We start from the raw sequence: 17,589 nt of genomic DNA, 5'->3' as shown, positions 1-17,589 counted from the left end.
AGCTCCATCAGGTTTGAATAGTGTAAATGGCTGCGATATGTATTTCTGTGTACAGACTGAAGGTTTAAATGACTAGACTGGTAGTCGAATTATTCAAAAGACCTAATGGTCTTGAAAGTAAGAAATTTTACAAAGTTTAGAACGATAACACTTTTATTAGATTAAATAGATCGTTTGAAAAAGTAAGATAGTTCAATGAAGCAGATGATTTAGATTTCATTTGAGGTTGTAGAATATTTTGACAAAGAAAACAAAACAAAACAAAAAAACTGTTAATTGTTCTTGAAATATTTTTCTGTATATTTGAAATAGTGTTTTGGATCTTCAACCTGTCGAGAATGATTATCGGGATAAAGAATCTCCCTTAAGGTAAATGTCGTGAAGACACTATCCTTTATTATATTTGGCGGGAATCGAAGACGATTTCTCCGTGCAATTTTCATATTTATAGCAACTAAAAAGTAGTCCGTCATGCCAACAAAGGACGATGAAAACAATCGTTTGAAGCATTCTAAAGTGTATTTTCAAACGTAAATCGTCAGCCTTTTGAAAACAAATAGGGTAATTTAAAGGATGGCAGGAACTAGATACATGTCTTGTCTGTCTGTAAATACATTTTAAACGGACTCCGCACGTATTTTGAAGCAGCCCTTGATTTTGAAAAAACATGACCAATTTTGTTATCAAATTCGTTATCGTACGACTTATGAAAGAGTCGTAGTTGTAGTTTGACTATCTCATGTATACTTCGTTCCAAGCGATTCCATTGGTATATACTTTTTATAACTTTGTTCAGTAACAAACCGCAAATCTAAATTATTTAGACCCACTCTTTTTCCGATAGAATGAACCTTAATGCAAAGTTATACATTTTATAGAAATAATCGTGTTTTTTTTTCAGGTGACGTATCACTGAAAGCGCAAAAATTAAATTACATTGGGTTTTTGAAGCATCGCAATGGTGAATACAGTGATTCAATTGTACTGTTCAGCAAAGCTCTTGAAGTTTACCCGCAAAAGGACCCTTCAGTGGTAATGTGTATATATGTATACACTGTAGCTATAAAACACATATCATTACAGCACACATATGTAATTTCAAATCGAATATTTATCAAACACAGTAAGACGTTTTAAAGCGTCCTGAAAAATTAACAAACGACAAATGCCCTGTGTTTGGAAAATTAAGTGCTTAATGTCGAACGTAAATAATATGTTTTAGTTGATTTTCTTTTAAAACTCTTCTTGTCGATAACTGCTGGCTAGATTTTGTATAATTATATAAAAAAGTTCTTCGGTGACCATCTACTTAGTATTTTCAGATTATTCCGGTTCCTCAATGAGAATGGTCAGTAGGCTTGCTCTATTTTCCCTATTTCACAAAATATTCTATTGGCTCATCAAAAAGTGGTCGTCAGGTTGGATGGTTTTATTTTCTCTATATGTATCTGGTTAGAAACTTTCAGAAACGTCTGGCTGCATTAAAATATCATATTAAACATACATTCCCTTAGTGGTACCCTATCATGACAGTTTGAATTATTCTGATTTATCTCAAATTAGAAGGCACAGTCACTTTTCCCATTATGTTTAGTGTAAATCTGAGCCTTTCGTTTAAAACAAACTAGCCGGCATATGATGTGTTTTGTGCCCCCCATCCCCCCACCCCCCTCATGAGTGGTAGGGGCATATAAGTTTTTGATATAAATTGATGAAATCTTGCATGAGTCTTTATCGTGATATGAACTTGTTATTTTTCGTCTGGCTCCGCCCTCTATGTTTTGAGTTATGGCCCCTGAAATTGTCAAAAATGCACATTTTCACCTTGTGACAAGCCTAGCTCAAAAAATATTTGATATAGAGTCATGAAACCTTGGATGAGTCATAATCATGATATGAACTTCCCCCACCCAATTTTCAGAGTTATGGCCCCTGAAATAGTAAAATATGCACATTTTCACCTTGTGACGGGCCTAGCTCAAAAAGTATTTCATATATATTGATTAAACCTTGCATGAGTCTTTATGATGATATGAAATTGTGCACCTTCTATTTTTCGTCTGACTTTTTTTTCTTTTTAGAGCTATGGCCCCTGAAATAGTCCAAAATGCATGTTTTCACCTTGAGACACGCTTAGCTCAAAAAGTATTTGATATAGTTTCATGAAACCTTGCACGAGTCTTAACTCCCTGAGGCCGATATCGTAACATACCTGCTGCGGCGGGATAAGAATTACCACCCGACGTCGAAGAACATTATCTAACCTTATCATAATCACACTCGCATACAGTCAGTTGAAATCATGCAGGGAAATTAACTTGGGTGTAAATTGAAAATAACTTACAAAATATTTGAAGTTTGAACAAATATTTTTTATATCCAATTTCGTATATTCAAATAGAACAAAATTTTCACTTCGAAATATTCATAATTTCTACTGCGTTTAATAGATACTTGAACATTAAATTCCCATAAATAGAAATGCATCATAAACACTGAATATTTACATCAACATTACTTAAACTTACACCCGTTTTTGTGTGAATATCAGTGGTTTATTTTGATGTATAATCTATTTCTAAACATGTACACAAATGTTGTATGTCACGCGCTGAGACAGTTAAATTGTAATATTTACACCCATCTTTGAAAAATTATTAAATTTACAAACATGCGTTTATTTACATATGCTTCTTTATATTTTATGAAATATGTTTTGTTGTGTTATTTTTTGTCCATTTGTATCGTATGTAATGTAAGTGTACCAATATTTCAGCCTTCAACCATTCATTTGTCTGATAATGGAATCGCATTGTCGGAATCATCATCCGACGGAACTGATATTCCAGAATCAGCATTATAATAAATAAATATTTTCTTCATCTTAAGAAAGATCTCTGGCCGACGACATTATTTTACTCTTTTGAAATACAGTATGAACGAAACACAGCGGAGATCGTCTTTTTATTTCATTTACATCACCGCATAGTTACAGACATTTATTTTAACAATGGAACTAATTATTAGCACAATTAGTAATTATTACATCAAAGAAATAATAGCCAGTATGCAAAGTAATTTTGCTTTTGTTAACATTATCTAAAATTAACAAGTACTTATCGCAATCATCATGATGTCGGTGCCGCGACTATACTCGTCAATCGCCGTCCTGGGGAGTCCTGATAACGCGCGTATAGTCGCATATCGACGCTACAGGGGTAGAAAATATAACGCCTACAGTCGCATTTCGGCCCCAGGGAGTTAATCATGATATGAACTTGCGCACCTCCTACTTTTCATTTGGGTCCGCCCCCTATTTTTAGAGTTATGGCCCCTGAAATACTCAAAAATGCACATTTTCACCTTTTGATGCACATAGCTCAAAAAGTATTTAATATAAATGGTTCAAAACTTGCATAAGTCTTATCATGATATAAACTTGCACATCTCTTATTTTCTGGCTGGCTCAGCCATCTATTTTTAAAGTTATGGCCCTTGAAATAGTACAAATATGCGCATGTTTACCTAATTATGTGCCTTGCTCAAAAAGTATTTAATATAAATTCATGAAACCTTGCTTGAGTATTTATCATGATGTGATCTTGCACACTTGGCATTATTCTTGAGAATGTTAGTGCTTATTACAGAATTATGGCCCTTGAAATAGCACAAATAGTGAATTTTTTGTTTGTGATGCTCATGGCTCAAAAAGTATATGGCCTAGAATAATGTATCCTTTTCATAAAGTGTTTGTTGAGACTTTGCCCCCTTAAGACTGCAAACATTTGAATAATTGCCCCTTACTTGTGACAAATGTAGCAGCGGGGGGCACACCCTGTGTCCTACAGAAACATTCTAGGTTTTTTTATTTCGAAAAATACATACACTTATTAGAACTGCTTCTAAGAGGCACGCTTGACTGGGTTGAAAAAAATGCCAATTTAGGCTGTACCAGGTCGCTGACCTTACTTGCATATTAACTTTGGTTATTGCACGTTCAATGCCAATTTTCGCTAAACCAAGCGCTAATAATCAAATGAAAAAGTATAAAAGATATAAGAATATGAAGAGTATACAGACTTGTAAATCAAAAAGCTGTTTTATTCTATGATATTACTGTGGCTGTCACAGTGATTGATATATATACTGATATAAATAAATGTCTGATATAGTTTTGACCTCAAAGCGCCCCCTAGCGGTTACAGTAAATTTGCGTCTTTTTAGCGTTGAAAGCTTATGATTTTGGCAAATTTTGTCCGATTTCGCCGGTAAAACGTTCATTCCACTCTACAGACATTCTGTTTTAACACGGGATCTATTTTTAATGAACTTTTATCAATTGAAACGATTATTCGGTGCAATAGACCACAAAAACCTATTCTGACTCGTCCGTAAGATAAAATAGCAATGATAAACACGTTCAAAGGCGCTTTACATATAGCGAACACAGCCACACAGGGCGCGAAATTTATCCTCTACTAGTACAGACACAAAGCGATCTGACCAGAGGGACAGAGTGAGATAAAGCCCCCAGAACAGACAGAGAGAACGTTTTAGATACAGACGTGTCCGGCTAACTTAGCCTAACTCTTTGCGAATAGACAGTCTGGTTCTTAAACGTGCCTGATGTATAGTACTGATATGCGCGAAGCCGTCTTTCCTGGGAATACCCAGTACAGACCTCTAGTAAGGTGGGAGACACTTAAGAGCATCTCAGAAATTTCTAGTCCCTGGACCGGGATTCGAACCCCGGACCTTTGGATTGACAGTCAAGCGTGTTACCACTAGACCACCGACCAACCTTTTTTCGCTTACCCGTTATATATATACATGTATATATAAAAGAAAATGCATTATCAATCAGTTTTGCTGAAAATCATCACAATTTGAGATGGTGCCAAAATTCGTAAGGAAAGAAGTGAGCCACGTTAAAAGCACTTAGCGTAAAACTGAAATAATTGAAATTGTCCAAACTGTTCTTTTTCAGAGTAATACTCACTCATATGCAGATGTTCTTCAGAATCGAGCAGACAGTTACTTACAGCTTAAGCAATACAAAAATGCGTTAAATGATGCAAAAGAAAGTATGAAATTTGCTCAAAATCACGCCGTAAGTATTGCATAGGCAAAATGAATATATGTATTATATTGCATGCTTATCTATGTCAAATTCTCCTTAAACATGGGAGTTCGATTCCCGGACACGTAAAATTGTATTTTGAAAACTGTATCTAATTTCTTTTTTTTTTCAATACGATTCAATGAAAACAAGACAAGTTTGTTACTCTAGTACTAGCTTGTTCACTAACTTATACAGGTCACTGTTAACATGTTTAAATACGCTTCACCTTTAATATGATCTAATATTTTTAGGCTTTCGTAAATAAATTAGAAACCAGAGGGAAACAAACTTAAACAAAGTATATAAATTAAATGCAAAATAAAAAAGTCCGACTGCAAGGTTCGAACCATCAAAGCTACCACTACAAAATGATTACGTATCTATCCACTCAACCTACTGCGCCATCAAGCCAACTATTGATCTTACTTCCAATATCTTTTGTTTTAAAACAGATTGCTAAGTGCTGATTGTTTATTTACATGTTGCTAAAAATAAAAACGCTATAATACTGTACGGTACTAATAAACTTTGATAATGTGGCAGTTGAGTCCAATAAGTCCAGGGATGTTCAAAGATAATCCGTCATAGATCTATTGTAAAGCAAATATTGGATTTACCTGTATTGGAAAATATTCAGTGTCGATTGGATTTAGGTCAACTGCCACATTATCAAAGTTTATTAGTACTTATACATGTATAAGTATATGTATACACCCTGTTTTTATCCTGATTTTACTCTTCTTACTTCCTTTGTGAATAGTATTCAATTCCTACCATAAGCCTACTTTGACTGAAATTTTTCGGGAGGGGGCGTAGGTTCAAGCCCCACTGGGACCATTTTCCCCCTTATTTTCCTTTTTAGCTCACCTGAGCAATGCTCAGGTGAGTTTTTCTGATCACTCGATGTCCGGCGTCCGTCGTCTGTCTGTCGTCTGTCGTCTGTCAACATTTAGCTTGTGTATGCGATAGACGCTGTATTTTTCAGTTAATCTTCATGAATATTGGTCAGAATGTTAACCTTGATGAAATCTAGGCCGAGTTCGAAAATGGGTCATCTCGGGTCAAAAACTAGGTCACTAGGTCAAATCAAAGAAAAACCTTGTGTATGCGATAGAGGCTGTATTTTTCAATTGATCTTCATGAATATTGGTCAGAATGATAACCTTGATGAAATCTAGGCTGAGTTCGAAAATAGGTCATCTCGGGTCAGAAACTAGGTCACTAGGTCAAATCAAAGAAAAACCTTGTGTATGCGATAGAGGCTGTATTTTTCAATTGATCTTCATGAATATTGGTCAGAAAGATTGCCTTGATGAAATCTAGGCCGAGTTTGAAAATGGGTCATCTCGGGTCAAACACTAGGTCACTATGTCAAATCAAAGAAAAACCTTGTGTATGCGATAGAGGCTGTATTTTTCATTTGATCTTCATGAATATTGGTCAAAATGATAATCTTGATGAAATCTAGAACGAGTTCGAAAATGGGTCATCTCGGATCAAAAACTAGGTCACTAGGTCAAATCAAAGAAAAACCTTGTGTATGCGATAGAGGCTGTATTTTTCAATTATTCTTCATGAATATTGGTCAGAATGATAATCTTGATGAAATCTAGGCCGAGTTTGAAAATGGGTTATCTCGGGTCAAAAACTAGGTCACTAGGTCAAATCAAAGAAAAACCTTGTGTATGCGATAGAGGCTGTACTTTTCAAACGATCTTCATGAATATTGGTCAGAATGATTGCCTTGATGAAATCTAGATCGAGTTTGAAAATTGGTCATCTCGGATCAAAAACTAGGTCACTAGGTCAAATCAAATAAAAACCTTGTGTATGCGATAGAGGCTGTATTTTTCAATTGATCTTCATGAATTTTGGTCAGAATAATTACCTTGATGAAATCTAGGTCGAGTTCGAAAATGGGTCATCTCGGGTCAAAAACTAGGTCACTAGGTCAAATCAAGGAAAAACCTTGTGTATGCGATAGAGGCTGTATTTTTCAACTGATCTTCATGAAATTTAGCCAGAATGATTACCTTGATAAAATCTAGGCCGAGTTCGAAAATGGGTTATCTGGGGTCAAGAACTAGGTCACTAGGTCAAATCGAAGAAAAACATTGTGTATGCAATAGAGGATGTAGTTTTCAATTGATCTTCATAAAATTTGGTCAGAGTGATTGCCTTGATGAAATCTAGGTCGAGTTTGAATATGGGTTATCTAAGGTCAAAAACTAGGTCACTAGGTCAAATTAAAGAAAAATCTTGTGTATGCGATAGAGACTGTTTTTTTCAATTGTTTTCAATGAATATTGGTCAGGATGATTGCCTTAATGAAATCTAGGTCGAATTTGAATATGGGTCATCTGAGGTCAAAAACTAGGTCACTTGGTCAAATCAAAGAAAAAACTTGTGTATGTGATAGAGGCTGTATTTTTCAATTGATCTTCATGAATTTTGGTCAGAATGATTGCCTTGATAAAATCTAGGTCGAGTTTGAACATGGGTCATCTAGGGTCAAAAACTAGGTCATATCTAAGAAAATGCTTGTTTTATCGCAAGAGACCAATTTTTTGGTCCAATCTTAATGAAAATTGGTCAGAATATTTGTTTCCATGAAATCACTAGGTCAAACATGTTTTACACTGTTATGGTGTGTTTCTTAGGTGAGCGACCTAGGGCCATCTTGGCCCTCTTGTTTTCTAGTAAGTTTTTACTTCTTTCAAGACTTATTATTGACTTATTGTAAAGAATGGAATAAAATCATTTGATTTCAATTTCTTTCTGTGCAAAATGAATTTACGTCTGAAACAGAAGTGGTAGAGTTAGAAGTCTTTAAAAATACTGAGTTATATGCGGTAAAAGTTCTCTATTTTGCCTTCATTCTTTAGTTTACATATTGTGGAAGAAAAGTAGGTAGGTTTTACTTCTGCCCCCTGGGTTGTTTTTGAATGAACTGAGCAAAATTCAAAACACATCCACAGGATTCGACCTAAATGTTTTAATGTTGATGTTATAACTCTGTCTCATTAAATCCGTTTACTTGAGGCACCAGAGAAAAAAATGATGTTGACAGTTTTATTTTATGTTTTATAATTGTTTACCAATAGTTTGATGTTTCTTTCATAAAATATAATGGTATAATGAATTCTCTGCAAACATTTTGGATGAAGGCGATCACATTGAAATTTGTCTCTACTTGAGTTTGAGGAAATACCATAAATTATACAAAATTTGTAAAAAAGGCACGGTAAATATTGTTTAATATTTGCAAAACAGTGCAAAATACGGTCAACTTCAAGAATATACCAAGCAAATGACATTTTTAAACATTACTATTGGGGACCTAATACCTTAACAGAGACAAGAATATTAGAATTATAGATACAAAACATGTGCTGTAATTAAAAGGAAAAGATATTTATTAATTTCTGACTAATTTTGACCTGAAATAGAAACAAGAAGCATTTACCTTATTAAAAGTGTAAATATATTATCATATTGTTCATAAAGATAAGAACACCTACATATATGCTAAAAAGTTGTCATAGTTTATTTCTTCTTCTTCTTGTCGTTCGCGACTACACTGTCAGACCGTCATAGTTTATTACCTCTAAAGTGAAAGGAATTGTAATGTAGTGAATTTCATTGTATGCTCCATGTAAGTAATGGTCATACTTTTATAACAAAATTAGAAGCAAGAAGATATCGAGTTAGAATATATATTTTACATCAAACTTAAGAGGGGGGAAATTTATTCTGTCATAACACTTAAATCATTAAAAAATATTAAATAAAATGTTTGAAATTAAGCATTGAAAATAGTTTCCCTATATAATGTATTGCTCAAAGTTCTATTAGTCTTAAGTCGGGAATCCGATATTGATTATCGGGTTACTTTCAAGGGGGACAATCTACTGCAAATATACCAAAAGCTGGGAATGTTGTCTTTGTATAATTGATACTATGTTACGATGAACGTCTTAAACATGTATTTTGAAAAAGAAAACATTCGTTGTTTCAAAGAATGACCACGTTTTTAACCATAATGTTTTTACGAACTTGGTGTGTAAAGGAAGAAGATTTTCTACCTGAATTTGAAATTAAAAGTCTTGCTTTTCATGTATGAAAAGTCAGTACGTTACTAAAACGTTATATAAACATATTTATAATTCAAATATACATTGTGTGTCTTATTAAGAAAGAAATTATTTGAAAGCTAGATTGAATATATAACGATATAATTATTCAAGGTGGTCGCCATATTGATCGACGAAAAAAGTGTTACTAGTCGTATTCGTAATAGATGCCACATACGCAATCATGAAAACATAATATAAACAAGATATAATTAAACAATCTTCAGGATTACCATACGCTATAGACTATGCTTCATTGAAATTGTGTAACGAATTGTGGACCTGCTTTCAAATGAATGTTACAGTGTACGTTTTTCGTTTTTGAAAATATATATCCAAAGTGCATTATTTGTTAACTTACTTTTGAGTTTTGTCTGTGTCTCAGTTTCTGTTGACTTGATCATGATTTAAAAGCATTAACGCTCGTTCATTTATTTGCATTTTATGCTTTCATTACAATTTTACACTGTAGGGATAACGCATGTTTTTTCGTGTTATTAAATCTGCAGAATCTCGAGGGATTGGTTGGTACACAAGCCCGTCAGGGCGAGGGTACCAAAGATTCCCGAGGGATTCTGAAGATGTTATAACTCGAAAAGAACATTTGTTAACGCTATTCTAGCTTAAAATGCGTGAAAACAAGTAAGTGAATATATCATCCTACAACGTCATTAAACTTCCACCAAATGCGCGGTAAAGTCTACGTTGTTTTTTTACGTTGACATCATTTCCTTTTGAAATATCAGTTTTGGGGCAAAAATACGTTTACGTTTTGCCATGGAACTCGCACATATAACAAGGTGTTATAACAGCACGTGAGCGCGAGAATTTCTCTGTTAACACATGTTTTCTCTCCTGTTAAAACACCCCGGAAAGTAGTATAGTACGAGGCGTTAGGGAATTTGCCTGGAGCTGGAGCCAATCACGTGACTATGACGTCATCGCGTGGGGGGCGGGGCTAACAGGGGAAAACCCATGACGTCACAATCGTGCAACAGGATGGCGGACAGGTCAATGCCCTAGAACAATGGGGAGCCGCACCCAACATTCCAAAGAACAAAAAAGAGTAGGTGAGTCATTAGGAAATTACCATGCCGGTGTAATGAAGTATTTCGACCCCCGTAGAATAATGACCCCCCGGTCATTATTCTATAGAAAAAGTGACCCCCCGGTCATAGTATTATGACCTCCAGATCATAGTACTATGACTCCCCCACGTGAAGTAAACTGAACCTCACGAAGAATATTGACTCCCATAAAAAAACGACCCCCGGTCATTATTCTATAGAAAAAGTGACCCCCGGTCATTATTCTATAGCAAAAGTGATCCCCAGTCATTATACTATAGAAAAAGTGACCCCTGGTCATTATCTTATAGAAAATGTGACCCCCGATCAAAGTACTACGACTTCCATATCACAATATTATGACTTAACCACGTGAACTAAAATGAATTATAGCCTAACGACTCCCGGTCGAAATTCTACAGAAACAGCACACTGATTATTACTGCCACTCTGAGTTGAAGAGAAAAATGTAGCATTCAGTACAAAAGTAAACAGATGTAGTTCAACTGAGCAAAGAGCATGATCGGTAGCTATTCAGTGCGATAGGTGGTTGTCCGTTGAGTGCCGTCGTCGTACTTCAGACAAAACCTGAAACGCCTGGCCAATTTATAAATAACTGCATTCATCCCATCGCTTCTGTTGTTCAGTTGCTAGCTATCCTAGGCATTAGGACTCTGAACGGTCGTACATTAGATGATAATCCACGCGACAGTGTGGATTATTTTTTTTACATGATAATATACATGTAGATACTACAAACAAATAAACGCTGCACCAGATTCGTCGGCTTAGTAACGTTAAAGAGCGTGCGTCCAACTGTTGTTTTTCTGCAGATTTTACAACTGTTGGTTTTTTCTTTGTTTAATTTACCGGTAAATCAGATAAATAAGTAACTTTCCCAAAAAATATGTGACATATTTTTGACATACACCAGTCCAGTCGGGGTGTATGCGATATATTTTAAAGAAATTAAAGCTTGTAATTGGACGAGAAAATAGGACAAACGGTAACTAGAAATGTGTCCATAGGACATGGTTGCCCCTACTCAAACAATAAATGACCATTTTTTAATAAGTCAAGGGCCATAACTCCTACATGACTGAATGAATCTGGACGCGAAACCCCAGGTGCACAACTACACATGCTGACCAATATTCCTATAAGGTTTGGTGACTCTAGGTCAAATATTTTTGGAGCTAGAGGTGACACAACATTAAAATCACCAGTTTTTACTAAGTCAGGGGCCATAACTCCAAGAAGACTGAGTGAATCTGGACGCGAAACCCCAGGTGCACAACAACACATGATGACCAATATTCCTGTAAAGTTTGGTGACTCTAGCTCAAATACTTTTGGAGCTAGAGGCGGCACAACATTAAAATAACCATTTTTTACTAAGTCAGGGGCCATAACTCCTACATGACTGAATGAATCCGGATGCGAAATCCCAGGTGCACAACTACACATGCTGATCAATATTCCTGTAAAGTTTGTTGACTCTATGTCAAAGACTTTTGGAGCTACGCGCGACACAACATTCTCGGACGGACGGAAGGACGGACGGACGTACCAAAGCTTGGGGTTTATGAGCTAATTCTATTGTTCTTTTCTTTTGTTTCCTTATTGGCTAACTATTGTTACCTTGTGAGCTAACTATTATTTACGGAATGAAATGCATTGTTCTCTATTGTCTGCATGTACCGTTTTCAGCTCACATACCATAAACGTTTGTGCGGACGGACGGAAGGACAGACGGACGGACAAGGGCAAATCTATATGTCCCCCTTCCCCGAATGGGGGGCATAAAATGCAGCAATTAGGCCTTAAATACATGAGTTATCACTAAATTTGACCATTAGCCCCAGATACCATCACTTGACACAGAAATCAGAGCATTCCGCAACGGGAAAAGGGATTCTATTTCTAGACGCTGTATCTTGGTGTATACATTTTTTTTTTCAGGAAAATAACAATTCACAATACGTTCACAAAACACACCAGTGTCAACAAGTGAATGAAGTATTGCCATGCAATACAAAGTCCCCTACTGGAAGGCACCTAACTTTCTCTACTGCAGTATAACATCATGAACTGATATCTGTCAATGATGTATAAACAATATTGTACTATTATATACAATATGTTATAACAACACACCTGGATTCAAATATGCATATATAAAAACCCACAGTTGTTTTCATATTGAAATGTTTTTGCCGATTTTAAAAAGTTATCATATAAGTTATTTATAGTACCAACAAAGGGAAATTTATCTTAAAAAAAAAATATCTATATAATATAAGTCCACAAGAAACTCTTAACCAGGTAGAGATAGGTCAAAATACACCTAAAAAATGGATGTAACATGCATGTTGTACCACAGAAAAGTGATCTCGATTTTTCTCTACGGCCAATAATAAAAAAGTTACAATAAAATCTATTTATAGTAAAACAAAGGGACGTAATTCTAAAAACAAGGGTGCCTCATGGTGGTGAACATTTGGTACAAGTTACATCAAAATCCCTCAATGCATGAAGAAGAAATGCTCCGGACAAAGTCATTCTTGAATTTGACCTTTGACCTCTAAATATGACCTTGACCTTAGACCCAGGGACCTGGTTTTTTGTGCATGACAATCCGTCTTATGTTGGTGAACATTTGTGCCAAGTTACATCAAAATCCCTCCATGCATGAAGAAGAAATGCTCCAGACAAAGTCATTCTTGTGTCTGACCTTTGGTCTCTAAGTGTGACCTTGACATTAGACCCTGGGCTTGGGTTTTGCGCATAACATGTTGTCTCATCTAGGGGAATATTTGTGCCAACTGATATCTAAATCCTGTTTTGCATGACAAAGTTTTAGACTGGACAGGAAAAAAATCCTACTGACCTTTGATCTCAAAGTGTGACCTTGACCTTTAAGCTAGGGTACTGGGTGTTGCGCATGACATGTCATCTCATCATGGGGAACAATTATGCCAAGTGATATTGTAATCCCTTGATGGGTGAGTTCTGGATCGGACAGGAAAAAAAATTATTGACCTTTGACCTCCAATTGTAACCTTGACCTTTGAGCTAAGGGTCCGGGATTTGCGCACGACACGTCGTCTCATCATGGAGAACATTTGTGCCAAGTAATATTAAAATCCCTTCATGGACGGGAGAGTTATGGACCGGACGGGAAAAAAGCCATGTTGACTTTTGACCTCCAACTGTGACCTAGACCTTTGAGCTAGGGGTCCGGGTTTTGCGCATAACACGTCGTCTCATCATGGGGAACATTTATGCCAAGTAATATTAAAATCCCTTCATGGATGGGAGAGTTATGGACCGGACAGGAAAAAAGCCATGTTGACCTTTGACCTCCAACTGTGACCTAGACCTTTGAGCTAGGGGTCCGGGTTTTGCGCATGACACGTCGTCTCATCATGGGAAACATTTGTGCCAAGTAATATTTAAATCCCTTCATGGATGGGAGAGTTATGGACCGGACAGGAAAAAAGCCCTGTTGACCTTTGACCTCCAATTGTCCAATTAAGACCTTGACCTTTGAGCTAGGGGTCCGGGTTTTGCGCTTGACACGTCGTCTCATCATGGGGAACATTTGTGCCAAGTAATATTAAAATCCCTTCATGGATGACAGAGTTATGGACCGGACACGAAATTGCGGACGGACGGACGGACAGACGGACGGACGGACGGAATGACGGAAAAGCGCATTCGTATAGTCCCCGAAACTGGTTTTCAACCAGTAGGGGACTAATAATTCCTGCAAACTTCGGTATGAAGTAATTCTTCAGAAGAAAACTGCACAAGAAACTGCTAGCATAGAACTTAGTATTAATAGAAGTTGCATTACTTAGCAGTGGCAGTAAAGTACGGTAGCGGCAACAATAGAAAGTAGTAGTAGTAGTAGTAGTAGTAGTAGAAATAGTAGTAGTGGCAGTGGTAGTAGCAGTTGCAGTAGCAGCAGCAGCAGCAGCAGCAGCAGAGGAATAAGTGACAGCAACAACAGCAGCAGGAGAAGAAGAGGTAGATGTACAAGACGTATTAGTGGAAGTAATAGCAGTAGAAGTAGCGGCACCAGTAGTAGTAGTACAATCAAAATGTTAACTGTTGGTAATAGAGGGTGTTAGAGTTGTAGATCTAGTAAAATTATCCGTTAGGTTTAGTGGGGATCACTTTTTAATAGATATTATCGTCGAAAGTCTTTTTAGGAGCGGAAATGCACTTTTAATGCACGGAAAGAGTAACTTTTTTAAATAGAATAATGTCCGGGAATCGAAATTGTATGAGAGTTCGAATGTAGTAATTTCGGCAGTGAGTATTTTACATGGAAGGAGTCACTTTTCTATAGAATAATAACCGGGGTCGTTATTCTATGAGATTCGAAGGGAGTCATCTTTAGGGAGTCAGTATTTTACTTGGAGGGGTCAGTTTTTCTATAGAATAATGACCGGGGGGGTCGTTATTCTATAGAGTTTTCAAAGGGAGTCAGTTTTTTATAAGGGGAGTCAATATTTTACAGGAAAGGAGTCACATTTTCTATAGAATAATGACCGGGGGTTCGTTATTCTATGGGGGTCAAAATACTTCATTACACCGGCACAGCCGCACCCAACATTCCATAGGAAATTACCATGACGTCACTGCCGCACCCAGAATTTCCAAAACAATAGACACTAGGTGAGTCAATCAGAATTTCTTATGACGTCATGTACCAACCCAACATACCAGACTGTAATGAGGTGAATCAATCTGAAATTCCCATGACGTCAGAGCCCAACCCTAATATTGAAGAAAAGGAGCAGTCTGATTTTCGGATGACTCATCGGGTCAAGGTCACCTCAGTCAATGCCCTACAACAGAGCCCAGCCCAACATTCCAGACTTACTATCATTTTTTAATCTATTTTCTATTGTCCTATCATAATGAAATTCTTAATCGTATACAGTAATACTTTATATAAAACGAAATATGAAATGTAAACAAATATCTAACCCAATAATTGTTATATCAATACCCGCGGATCAAATAACAAAGTGGTAACGGAATGTTAACGATCTTATCGTTTTTCCGTAATTGACCGTTTAAGAAGTTTCAGCCCGTGTCAATTACATTGTAAGCGATGAGACAAAAAAGCCCTTTCTAGTATATATAAGCATTAAGTTACAATAGTAAAAAGCTCGAAATAAAAACCAGTCAATTTAATAAATTGATATAAGAGCCACGATGTTATTGAACTCATTGAAAAAATGATTTTAAATTTGTTTAACGTAACTTTTATTTCTCATTAAATCTGAAATACCAGATAATTATAGGTAAATTTCAATTTTGACACGTTTAACGGTTGTATTGTCATATTTAAAACCTTTTCACAATTGACTATTGAGTTTTCAATCGGTTTCAATTACAATGCGTGCGGCAAGGCGGAACATGATCTCCTCTTAAATATCTGGTGGAAAAAGTCAACAAACTTTGTAATTTTGATGTTACTTTATTTTCATTTTTTATATTATAGTCAATTTTATTTATATTTTTTTTTGTAGACATGGCAATAAATCACCTCCTCATTCAATAATAGTAATCGCTAGATAAACAAAGTCATGTTTACAGTTTAATTGTCTCTTTTTCTTCAACCACTTTAATAACGTTTTCCAATAATGCATTATCAGGGCTAATTTTTTAACCTTAACAGTTCACTTTCTGCCCAACGCCCGACCCTCTGCACCGGCCCCTCGGCGTCTATCTATGGCACTCTTCCAGCTCCAACTCCAGCTCCATCCTGTTGAACTGGTGCTATTTCCCTTATTTCTAGAGGTTCGTATCGTTTTAGAACATTTTCAAAAAGGTTAATCTTTTTGTTAATCGCTTACTTCCACGCATCCAGAAATAAGGGAAATAGCACCAGTTCAACAGGATGGAGCTGGAGTTGGAGCTGGAAGAGTGCCATAGATAGAGGTTCGTATCGTTTTAGAACATTTTCAAAAAGGTTAATCTTTTTGTTAATCGCTTACTTCCACGCATCCAGAAATAAGGGAAATAGCACCAGTTCAACAGGATGGAGCTGGAGTTGGAGCTGGAAGAGTGCCATAGATAGACGCCGAGGGGCTGGTGCAGAGGGTCGAGCGTTGGGCAGAAAGCGAACTGTTAAGGTTAAAAAATCAGCCCCGATTATGCATTATTGGAAAACGATATTAAAGTGGTTGAAGAAAAAGAGACAATTAAACTGTAAACATGAATTTGTTTTATCTAGCGATTACTATTATTGAATGAGGAGGTGATTTATTGCTATGTCTACAAAAAAAAAACATAAATAAAATTGACTATAATATAAAAAATGAAAATAAGGTAACATCAAAATTACAAAGTTTGTTGACATTTTTTCCACCAGGTATTAAAGAAGAGATCATGTTCCGCCTTGCCGCACCAGTGTAATTGAAACCGATTGAAAACTCAATAGTCAATTGTGAAAAGGTTTAAATATTACAATACAACCGTTAAACGTTTCAAAATTGAAATTTACCTATAATTATCTGGTATTTCAGATATAATGAGAAGTAAAAGTTACGTTAACCAAATTTAAAATCATTTTCTCAATGAGTTCAATAACATCGTGGCTCTTATATCAATTTATTAAATTGACTGGTTTTTATTTCGAGCTTTTTACTATTGTAACTTAATGTTTATATATACTAGAAAGGGCTTTTTTTGCCTCATCGCTTACAATGTAATTGACACGGGCTGAAACTTCTTAAACGGTCAATTACGGAAAAACGATAAGATCGTTAACATTCCGTTACCACTTTGTTATTTGATCCGCGGGTATTGATATAACAATTATTGGGTTAGATATTTGTTTACATTTCATATTTCGTTTTATATAAAGTATTACTGTATACGATTAAGAATTTCATTATGATAGGACAATAGAAAATAGATTAAAAAATGATAATAAGTCTGGAATGTTGGGTTGGGCTCTGTTGTAGGGCATTGACTGAGGTGACCTTGACCCGATGAGTCATCCGAAGATCAGACTGCTCCTTTTCTTCAATATTAGGGTTAGGCTCTGACGTCATGGGAATTTCAGATTGACTCACCTCATTACAGTCTGGTATGTTTGGTTGGTACATGACGTCATGGGAAATTCCGATTGACTCACCTATTGTCTATTGTTTTGGAAATTCTGGGTGCGGCAATGACGTCATGGTAATTTCCTATGGAATGTTGGGTGCGGCTGTGCCGGCATGGTAATTTCCTAATGACT

At 36.1% G+C, this 17,589-nt stretch overlaps 1 protein-coding gene across 1 annotated transcript in view; it reads left to right on the top strand.

Annotated features, from left to right (window-relative positions):
- LOC128554766 (uncharacterized) overlaps positions 1 to 2,763 on the top strand; it is a 48,654-nt gene extending 45,891 nt beyond the window's left edge. The window contains exon 14 of the mRNA XM_053536074.1: positions 902 to 2,763. Within this exon, the coding sequence (XP_053392049.1) occupies positions 902 to 1,137 (236 nt within the window). The 3' untranslated portion in view covers positions 1,138 to 2,763. The remainder of the gene's footprint in view (positions 1 to 901) is intronic.
- Positions 2,764 to 17,589: the final 14,826 nt, after the last annotated feature.

Source organism: Mercenaria mercenaria, unplaced genomic scaffold (genome assembly GCF_021730395.1).
Source record: "Mercenaria mercenaria strain notata unplaced genomic scaffold, MADL_Memer_1 contig_729, whole genome shotgun sequence".
Taxonomy (NCBI): domain Eukaryota; kingdom Metazoa; phylum Mollusca; class Bivalvia; order Venerida; family Veneridae; genus Mercenaria; species Mercenaria mercenaria.
Note: the sequence above shows the minus strand (reverse complement) of the source record. Positions and strands in the feature narration are given on the sequence as shown.